This window comes from Schistocerca serialis, chromosome 1 (assembly GCF_023864345.2).
Source record: "Schistocerca serialis cubense isolate TAMUIC-IGC-003099 chromosome 1, iqSchSeri2.2, whole genome shotgun sequence".
NCBI lineage: Eukaryota > Metazoa > Arthropoda > Insecta > Orthoptera > Acrididae > Schistocerca > Schistocerca serialis.
The window spans coordinates 915,871,562-915,883,346 of NC_064638.1; the positions used below are offsets into that span (position 1 = coordinate 915,871,562).

General features: G+C 38.3%; 1 protein-coding gene across 1 annotated transcript in view; it reads left to right on the forward strand.

The window, feature by feature from the left end:
- The window catches only part of LOC126412181 (uncharacterized), a 280,628-nt gene extending 271,033 nt beyond the window's left edge, over positions 1-9,595 (forward strand). Inside the window, exon 5 of the mRNA XM_050081662.1 lies at positions 7,795-9,595. Within this exon, the coding sequence (XP_049937619.1) occupies positions 7,795-8,031 (237 nt within the window). The 3' untranslated portion in view covers positions 8,032-9,595. The remainder of the gene's footprint in view (positions 1-7,794) is intronic.
- The last annotated feature ends 2,190 nt before the right edge of the window (positions 9,596-11,785 follow it).

Here is an 11,785-nt window from a genome sequence, read left to right on the forward strand (position 1 = left end):
CACCTTGTGCAGAAGAGTATCTAGGGTTTTGATAAAGAAAGAACTTAAACTACAGGAAACGTTTCCTTAGACCTGTAAAAGATGGCTGCATAGAAGGTAAAATTGGGAACTGCTACATAATGAGATAATGAGGTGTAATATCTATTATAGGAAAAGCTGCACAGAATAAAAATAAAAGTAATAAACATGTTCCACTACTGTCAGGATCCCAAACCAAGCCTTGTATTATAAGGCTTTTAAGAGTATACCAGTGGGCAGAATGAGGACAAGATGATGAAACTGAAATGCACTTAAATAAATATTCACCCCTAACTTTTTTCAACATTCCTGATGTATGTAATCTAAATATAATGTCTAGAAGACTTTATGAAGAACTCTTTCATACCAGTCACTAACAATAAAATACTAAGTGATAAATGTCTGTGTGTTATACATTATGCCATAACAAAATTCACATGGGTCCACGGAACATATAAAAAAAATGGATGAATACCTTAGATAAGCTGGAATGATTGTTTGATAATAATGAGTGTGGGCAGAAAACAATGGAATGTATTCAGAGTGATGGTAGAAGACTTTGGTGAAGAAATAAAATAAGTACAAGGCTAACAGAAAAGCTGCAAACCCAGAAATACTTAACTGCTGGCTAGTTCTGGCACTGCTTCTTAGTGGTTAGGTGATGAAATGGGTAAAATTATAGACAGATGACTGCCCCAAGAGTCCAAAAAGAAACTTCATCCAACTCCATAAACAAGTAAATTTAACTATACGTCATCCTATAAACTAGTGTTTGAACTTATAAATCATATAGCCAAAGGAATAACATCAATGAAACTGTGGAGACCAACTGTGCTCCACTGCACATAAAAGACATGCTTGGGTTCACTGGCTGGGCTGTCAATGGTGCTATCACTGCAGAAGACTTAATAAGCATGGAAAGCTATTGAAAAGAATGTGAGTGATGTCTATATTGTGGACAAATTGTCAACAGATGTCAGATATTTTACCATTGCTTGAATGACTGCTGATAAATTAACCCGAAAGATTAAAAATTTCGAAAAGTGTATTTCTAGGTTTGGGACAAGTGACAGCATGATAAAGTGATGATAGTCGCTGGGTAAAGATTAGTTATCAATGCAAATTAACTCAAAAACTTGGGTTCTAAAAGCAAAGAACATGTCAGCTTGTGAATCTGTTAAGTCTGTTTTTGTACCTTTGTCTACACTCTTACAGCACAAAATAGCTAGTGGTTATTTACTACTATATTACTAATTTACCCTTCCTTGTTATGAACTTTTTCATATTACTTACCTGACCTATTACTTTAATATAATGATTTAAGTTGTACTTCCATTTATTATTTACCAACATATCATTACACAGTTAATGTTCCTTATCATTACCACCACTAACATTAATAATACTCTCTGGTATTATTGCTTTTAACTTTCTCGTAATATTTTTATGAGCAAGGTGAGCTTTGTTCTGTTTAGTGAGATTCATTTTCTCACTGTTATTTCTGATACTACTAGCATAATTTCTGTGCAACAGCCCCTCCAGTGTTAAATTCAAGTATAAACTGTTTTCTTCAAATATGATTTACTACAGCTTGCACCTAGCAATCATGTAGTCAATAGTCACAATCTCTATGATACACTCCTGGAAATTGAAATAAGAACACCGTGAATTCATTGTCCCAGGAAGGGGAAACTTTATTGACACGTTCCTGGGGTCAGATACATCACATGATCACACTGACAGAACCACAGGCACATAGACACAGGCAACAGAGCATGCACAATGTCGGCACTAGTACAGTGTATATCCACCTTTCGCAGCAATGCAGGCTGCTATTCTCCCATGGAGACGATCGTAGAGATGCTGGATGTAGTCCTGTGGAACGGCTTGCCATGCCATTTCCACCTGGCGCCTCAGTTGGACCAACGTTCGTGCTGGACGTGCAGACCGCGTGAGACGACGCTTCATCCAGTCCCAAACATGCTCAATGGGGGACAGATCCGGAGATCTTGCTGGCCAGGGTAGTTGACTTACACCTTCTAGAGCATGTTGGGTGGCACGGGATACATGCGGACGTGCATTGTCCTGTTGGAACAGCAAGTTTCCTTGCCGGTCTAGGAATGGTAGAACGATTGGTTCGATGACGGTTTGGATGTACCGTGCACTATTCAGTGTCCCCTCGACAATCACCAGTGGTGTACGGCCAGTGTAGGAGATCGCTCCCCACACCATGATGCCGGGTGTTGGCCCTGTGTGCCTCGGTCGTATGCAGTCCTGATTGTGGCGCTCACCTGCACGGCGCCAAACACGCATATGACCATCATTGGCACCAAGGCAGAAGCGACTCTCATCGCTGAAAATGACACGTCTCCATTCGTCCCTCCATTCACGCCTGTCGCGACACCACTGGAGGCGGGCTGCACGATGTTGGGGCGTGAGCGGAAGGCGGCCTAACGGTGTGCGGGACCGTAGCCCAGCTTCATGGAGACGGTTGCGAATGGTCCTCACCGATACCCCAGGAGCAACAGTGTCCCTAATTTGCTGGGAAGTGACGGTGCGGTCCCCTACGGCACTGCGTAGGATCCTACAATCTTGGCGTGCATCCGTGCGTCGCTGCGGTCCGGTCCCAGGTCGACGGGCACGTGCACCTTCCGCTGACCACTGGCGACAACATCGATGTACTGTGGAGACCTCATGCCCCACGTGTTGAGCAATTCGGCGGTACGTCCACCCGGCCTCCCACATGCCCACTATACGCCCTCGCTCAAAGTCCGTCAACTGCACATACGGTTCACGTCCACGCTGTCGCGGCATGCTACCAGTGTTAAAGACTGCGATGGAGCCCCATATGCCACGGCAAACTGGCTGACACTGACGGCGGCAGTGCACAAATGCTGCGCAGGTAGCACCATTCGACGGCCAACACCGCGGTTCCTGGTGTGTCCGCTGTGCCGTGCGTGTGATCATTGCTTGTACAGCCCTCTCGCAGTGTCCGGAGCAAGTATGGTGGGTCTGACACACCGGTGTCAATGTGTTCTTTTTTCCATTTCCAGGAGTGTATATTTGTGACAGAAGCCCAAAGAGAGTAATCTTTACCACTCAAACATCTGCACCTGGCATGTTTGCCCACAAACATACTTATAAAATATGCAAGAAATAAACCCCTGATAACTACATAAAAGCACTTTAAACACATCATTGTACCAAAATTTTCAGCTTAGACACAGGAGATAGTTTGGGAGAATAATTCTATTACAATCAGCAGACACAAATGACTAGCTTCATGGATTTGCTAACAAACTTACTTGCTTATATAAAAAATATGTTTCCCAATGTCTAGGAAAATGAAAAGGAAACCTTTACCTCGGCTAATGGGTAAGCTAAAGCAGTTCACGAATCTCACTAAAATTCGACATTAGACATACAAATGATACCTTAGCCCTGAAAAGTAGTCATTCTGTGAGAAATGATAAACTTAGATATGACCATGCCTTATGGAAAAACCTGCATGGTTGATTTAGACAAACGGAGTGAGGTGGCACAATGATTAGAACATTGGACTCGCATTTGGGAGGAAAACAGTTCAAATCTGCATCTGAGCATCCAGATTTAGGTTTTCTGTGATTTCCCTATATCACTTCATGTAAATGGTGGTATGCTTAGTTGGAAAGGGTACAGCTGATTTCCTTCCCCATCATTGAAACTATCCAAGCTTGTGTTCTGCCTCTCATGACCCCAATGTCAGTAGGACATTAAAACCCAATCATCCTCCTTCCTTTTTAGATGTAGACAAAGTAAAAGCTACTGCTGATCCCACTGTCTGATTAAGCAGCTAAATCAGCAGTTCATTTTCCCAACAACTGCTATTGAACATTTAAACAATATTTCATAGGGGTAAATGGTGTTAGGTACAAAAAATTCTGTCTTAACTTTGTTATTGATGCTATTGTCAACAAATGAACTATGAAGATCAGTTCAACAGCCACTGGACATGATGACATTACACTCCAAAATGATGAAGCTTGTTAATGTCCCACTACTGCCCACCACTCCTTGACCACACAAGCTATCACAGCTACTTGGTGACAGAGACTTGTCAAGCCACTACCAAAGAAGGATGATGCCACACCATCTTTTGCATATTGCTCCATTTAAGTTCTTCCAGAACTATCCAGACCATTATAGTATATGATGCACAACAAATTTACCAATTAAACTCTGTAGATAAAATATTATCCATCCTCACAAAAACAGAATACTGGTCAATTTGGAGGCTGCAGAGCCTGTAGAACAGGTACTGAGCAGTCATGCGACCCACCACCCCTGCCCCATCACTAATGTAAGTCATTTCAATTAGTTGGTGTGTATGTACCATTTGACTGAATAGAATCAGTGCAATAAGATGGATAAGTATGGAGATGTGACAGAATGCCAGAAAATGGCTGTCCTGTTTGAATGCACTCATGTTCACTTTGTGACTGAAGTTGCCTGACATGTTGCTATACCAATGCAAAGAAATAGTGCATCAGCTTCAGCAATTAACATGGAACAAGAAAAGTGCTCTCAAATAGATTATAACCCACAGGGACTTTAGACAGGTATCACATCTTTTCAGTGACAATTGCTTTCAAACCTGGCAAAATAACTGCTGTCAATGGGGGCAGGTCCTTCTCAAACAGTTTCTGAGGAAACATTGTGAAGCAAACTTCACAAAATGAACAATTTGTGTTGGCTTCCTCACAAAGGCCATTGCTCACTGCATTACATGCAGCTTGAATACTTCTGCAGGCCAAACAGCACAGAAACTGGACAGTAGCTGGCTGGAGGTGCTGAGAGTTTTCTGATGAATCACAGTTTTTCCTGATCCCAAATGATGCAAGACATTAAGTGCACTGATGGATGAATCAGCCATTTAATCCACAGTGTGCAGAAGATGTGGTAAAGGTTGGGGGATGGTTCTGTTATGTTTTGGAAGTATCTTTCATATCATGACTAGATCCCACTCATTCAAGTTACTGTGAACAGAAAGCTTCAATAGGCCAAACATCAGTCAAGCTGGACAATAACTGAATGGCAATGTAGTGTTATTGTGGTTTGCAGCTTGTGGTCTTGCGATAGCGTTCTCGCCTCCCACACATGGGATCAGGGATTTTCTCTGCCCCGAGATGACTGGGTGTTGTGTGACCTTCATCATCATTTCATCAACATTGACTCGCAAGTCACCAAAGTGGCGTCAACTAAAAAGGACTTACAATACCATGGCCAAACTCCACTGCATGGAGACTCCTGGCCAGCAATGCCATACAATCATTTCATTTCATTTCAGTGTTATCGTGAACATATACAAAGATGTTTATTTCAGCATTCTTGATGACCAAGTTTTTCCTTTTTTTCTGCGTCTTCATGATGAATGTGCTGTGGACACTCCCATCTTTCAAGATGACAACAACCATGTTCACTGGGCTGCAGGCATATGCTATTAGTTTGATGGGCTCTCAGGCAACCTATCACACCTCAACGGGTATGCTAAAGCAGCTGATCTTAGTCTCACAGAAAATGTGAGGGTCTATTTGGAAGAGCAGGTGTAATATAGCCAGCAGCATCCCTGCAATTTGGTAAAAAGTAGAGCAAATGTGTATGACACTGTTGGCAGGGAGACCCTGAAGACAAGATTCACCTGCCTAACTGAAAACATTTCTCTGCTCTTCATTATCATTGGCACCTTTCCATCACAAAATGTGAAGGTCATGTGTTTAAGTGTTTCTAGTACATGTAGATGACTAATGGGTATGTACAACATTGTGTCATATTTGTGTTGGATGGCTATGAAAGGAACTCAGATGAGGAACCCAGATGAGTGAAACCCAGTGCTGGCACATAGCTTACTCCTGTTGAGAAGCCACTGTGGGGGCCATTGAGCTTAAACATCCCCACCGAGTGGACAGATCACCATAAACAATTTCTCATGCCCTCACTTCATGAGACACAGCAGAGTGATTTGGAATTTAATACAGGACATTGACGCAAAGTCGGGCAATCAGGAACTGTGCACCAACATCCCTTCTCCTCTATGCATTGAAGACAAAGAGGAAGCAGATAATAGCATATAGCATACACAGAAAGTTACCTATACATATAACATGCAATGTCACACCTGGCATTACTCAACTTCGGAGATCTGATGACAACCAGAGTGTTCAAAGAGCTGAGAATATTGGCTGCAATATTATAGCTCTGTGGGGTCTAACCATCAATTATGGATTCAGCTGAATATGGCATCCCAGAAGAAACACTAGACTGTCCTTTCCACTGAAACGAGGCCATTATTGAGGCCAGAGGCAATGTAAAGCCATGTTATTTTCGTGGTGTTTCCTGGAGGTGACAAATTTTTTGTCTGATGTGCTTACTTACTTACAGACATCATCATAGCATGACATCAGCTTCAATAAAAGTAACATTTGACCTATCGAGAGACAAGCTGCAACTGTGGTGCTCTCTCTCTCTCTCTCTCTCTCTCCCTCTCTCTCTCTCTCTCTCTCTCTCTCTCACTCGCTCTCTCCCTTTCCCCATGATTATCTCCATCACAAAGTTGTCCACTTTTTCTGTTTCATTTTTTCTCTGCTCTTCTCTCTTTATTTTCCAGTTTCTATTTCTGATCTCCCTCTCTTCTTCCTTTTTCTACATAAAAACAGATATTGTGTTCTGCCCATGATGTTAATATTGAAGGTGAGTGACATAAACTGGCTAGTAAATACCTAAAGATTAATTTCAGTTATGCACTGACTGTCCTTACATAAGATGGGAAGATGTCACAGTTTTTGTGTTAGGCCCAATCCAAATGAAGTCATGTTAAAATAATATGCCATTTAAAGTAAAACAGTATCATGCATGAATGATTAAAGAAGATGCTGTACACACATTATCATGTAACTGAGTGAACTGTGACACACAAAACTACTCTAAAGTGAAATGTCTTCAAAAATTATAAAATGTAGCACAAATGAACAGTTTCTAAACTTAGGTAAATGAATGCTATTTTCAGAAGCATAGAACCTTTATTGAAAATTAAATGCACTTTTACATCACAGATGGAGTTGCAACAAATGGTAATTTTTACACTCACTACTAAATTTATACTGACCCCAGTGTCAATCAGCAGTAACTTCAGTATAACCTTTGACATTTTTTTGAAGTTTATTCCTGTCTACATCTGCAGTAAACTTACAAGTAATAAAAATGTTATTCTAGTAGTTACTTACTCCACTACTACTGATTGAAGTGTTTTAAAAATAAAAACTGTTCTTAGCTTTGGAACTGTTGGTTTTTCACCCTCAGGAAAGAAAGAGTGATAGATTTAAGAAGAGCAGAAAGATGTGGCAGGTCACTCAGACCCAAAATGAGAGGGACCTACTTGTAGTGAGGACAAGGGGAGACAATTGTTCTTCTAATTCAATTCATTACCTTTCTGTAGTCAAATTGTAATTTTGAAATGAAAGGAACAGCGTCATCCAGCTTGTACAGAGAACATGGCATCTTTACATAGCTACAATTTTGTGTTCAAATCTGAAAAGTTCTTCTTACAATTTAGGTTAATGCTTCATTGCTAAATTACCAATAGATGCCACTATATTTTCAAATAAATTCCATTTACACTTTTTTTATAAAGTTCAAATGTATAATATTCAAATTTTGTTTCTAATATCCATTGTCAAAAAAATATAAATTAATATGTTGTTGTGAAGACATCTGATAGGTCATATAATCATTTTCTTCTAGGGACCTGAAGTAGGAGCGCCTTCTTCATCAGCATGTGACTTAATGTTCATCACAGAGGCTGATTCAATTTGTGAAGAGGAAATTAAATGCCAGAGAATGTCTCACCGAATCTTGACACTCCTGCATAGAGGTCATCCTATGGGCATCACTGGAATATCTACAGATCACTGTTCCAATGATTCATGCCTAGCACAATATTTTCTTACATCACCTTTACCCAACAACCAACCCCGATAAATTCATGATCTGGAATGTTAATTTTCTCTATAATTTTTCCCCATAGAGTTACACACATGAGTTGTGCAAATGTTGCTCTTGAAGATTTAGTTTAGGAAAGAGATTTCTGTATGTGTGGAAATCATAATATGTGTTATATACCATAAAATATTTACAAGACAAAGTAGTAGGTAGCAAAGCTGCACAAAATGCATTACAGAACTTTTGAAGAAGAAAATTATTATGATTGCCTTTCCAAAAGTTAATCGTAAACAAAACAGAACAGTGGCGTATTATGAAATACAATTTATTTAGCAAGTGGCATATAGCTGCAAACAGAATAATTAAGTTGTCAAACTGCATTCTGTGGTATATAAAGGTCCTCTTACCTAGAGGAAAAAATTGTGGACTTTCATGTAAATGCAAAATTGTAATGTGATTACCTACACTGATAGTACTGCATGAACATGTAACTGATGCAGTAAAATATATGTCAATGAAGTATGCTTTACAGCAGAAGTGTAAAATTAAATTAATGCCACTAACTACAGTCATGTGGACCACTATTTTCCACAACAATGGAAATGAGCAGCAGGATTCATGTGTAGTAATCTCTATACTTTGTCTAATACCTCTCCTGAAATTGTACACTGATTGACAATTGTGTCTGTTAATTTTCTCTTTTGTATGTTGTTTTGGTAATAACAGTACTAGTATTAAAGAGAAACTGCTTCTTACAGCTTCTAAATACTGAAAAGCATTGTTGAAGAACCCAGGGTTTTAATGCTGTTTAATCAGTATTTCGTTTATGGGGTTTAAATTGTATTATGTTTTTATTTGTTAATTTCCTCCCACTTCTCTTTGTATGTTGGTTTGAGAATTTTTTATGGAAGAATGAAAAGCTTCGTAATTTAATTCATCAAATTTATGACATCTAAGTATATGTCAGGACTTTTATTATTGTCTTGTGAATAAAAATATTCATTATATCCTTAACAGACCTATGTGGATGTATTAAAAAGTGGTTGATTGATAGATACATCTTATTTTATTTTATTTTCAGTTTTATTTTTACTTAAGTGGTTCATCTTGCTTTGGAAAATAGATGCATGATACATTGCCTATTTCCTCAATTGAGTTATCAATGTACATGATATATAATCATAACATTTGTACCAAAACACAATCAGTGCACAGTATTTTACTAGCTAAAGGCAACAGCTGATGAATTGTGATGGATATAATATTTGTAAGATGACAGAAATGAAAAAATATATATATACTTTGGTAAATGATTAAAATTAAAATCATAAATGAAATCTGTGCCCTGTTACAGCTGTCTGTAATGTACCATGATGCAAGAGATGAGGCTTATAATTATGTGATGCTCTGAGCCCAATAAAAATGAAGTTAAGTACTTATCAATTTTAATGTGGTCCATCTGCCTGGAAGATGCAGCTTATGACAGCTGAAGATGGAATGATATCCTACATGTGCAAGTGTTATCACCCTGTTTCAACCCTGAAAATATACTTCTATGACAATAAGTCGTTTCTGAGAAGAAATAAATATAATTTTGAAGCAATTTTTTGCTGTTTTTGTGTTTGACAATTCTTTTTATTTTTTTGAGAACTAGAATATGAGATAACACATAACCCCAAATATCAAACATTACCTCCATAATTATCTAATAACAATTTCAGTTTTTTTAAAAATATAATGCTACAACTTAAATTTCTGATTTAATAAAAATCAGTTGCCTAACCAAGGGCACCAATACCCAGAGCAAGGGGGAGTGGTGACCACTGTAGCTCTTAGAAAACATAGAAAACATAAAGTGTATACAGATGTTTTCTCTCAAGAAAATGATTTAAAAGTCAGTATTACAAAGATTTTTAACAGGTTTGGGCTAGAGCTTTTACAGATACTTAAAGCTCCCCATTTGCCTTCAAATGTATTAAAAATACTCCATACAACTAGGTCTATCTCCCCCACCCCCCTCCCCCCCTCCCACCCACCCACCCCACCCCTCTCACAACAAACTATCATTATGGTGCCCTTGTGCGTAGCCACTGACTTAAAATTAGATGCTATTGTGAGGAATTTGGAAACTAGCTAATGCAAATCTGTAAGTTGGAAGGAAGTGCGGAGGGTAAAAATTATAGAGGGAGACCAAGAGATGAATGAACTAAGCAGATTTAGAAGTATATACAGTAGCATTTTTCTATTTGAATGTTCCTATCTGATACTAAATTTCTTTCCTTTCTGAATTAATAGAATCTATTTGGAAATTTTAACTGATGTTTTGAAATGGATTCAGTATTTTATCATATATAATGTTACAGGAATCACTGAAAGAGGAATAGATATGAATGCCTTTCTTACACGTCCAAAATGCATAGGTTCAAAAAACTTTTTCTTTTTCATTCACATGGTTTTATAAGGAAAATGTTAGAACAATGGTGATCATATGTCTTCAGGAAACATTTGCATCTGTCATAGTTCCTGCAAACTTTACCTTTCTTTCATGTTTGTTATGAACTTCCCACCTGTTGTTGACAAAAATCATTTATTGCTCTGATGCAGACTACTAAGTGTGTGCATCCAATTTATGCAAGAAAGGAAGCTCAAGATAACCCTTAAGAACTAAAAAATGTATAAATCTGGTTCATGTAGATCTTTGACCTAATAATGGCTTGCTTAATAATTGTTGCCTAGTAGGTGTGTTGGGCTTAGTTCTTGATAAATAAGGACTGTACTGTGTGATAATATTTAACTTTTCTTTTTATTTTCTTCATGTCGTACTTCAATAAAATGCAACAAATCCAATATTCATTCTTTATCATCACAGTCTTAAGATAGATAGTTCACATGCCATAAAACACAAACTTTCATCACACTACCACCATTTTTCTAACTGATACACAAAAATCCTTGCAGCTTGGAGATATTTGAGTGTATTAATCTGCAAACTGAAAGAGCTTAATACAATATTCTATGTTTTGTAAATTGATTTCAGAATAAACCACATAAATATGAATAAGGTCAATAGTTTCAAATTATAATTACTGTTTCTACATCTACATCTACATGGATAGTCTGCAAATCACACTTCAGTGCCCTGCAGAGGGTTCATTGAACCACTATTATGATAAGTCTCTGTTATTCCAATCTCAAACAGGGAGTGGAAAAAATGGACACCTATATCTTTCCATAGGAGCTCTGATTTCCCTTATTTTAATATGATGGTCATGCCTCCTTACGCATCATCAAAATTTTTTCGCATTCAGAGGAGGAAGTTGGTGATTGTAATTTTGTGAGAAGTTTCCACTGCAATTAAAAATGCATTTGTTTTAATGATGTCCACCACAAATCCTGTATTATCTCCATGATCCTGCATCAAGGCCATCACAATCTCTCCCCTATTTTGGGACAATACTAAATGTGCTGCTCTTCTTTGAACTTTCTCAATGTACTTTGTTAATCCAATCTGGTAAGGATACCAGATCAGGCTGCAGTTCTGCAAATGGGGACAGACAAGTGTAGTGTGGGCAGTCTCTTTGGTAGAGCATAGTGTAGGCACTCTCTTTAGTAGATCTGATACATTTTCTAAGAGTTTTGCCAATAAAATGTGGTCTTTATTTTGGCTTCCACACAACATTTTTTATATCTTCTTTCCAAATTGAGTTGTTCGTAATTGTAATTCGTAGGTATTTAGCTGAATTTATGGCCTTTAGATTTGATTCATTTATCATGTAAACAAGGGTTAACAAAC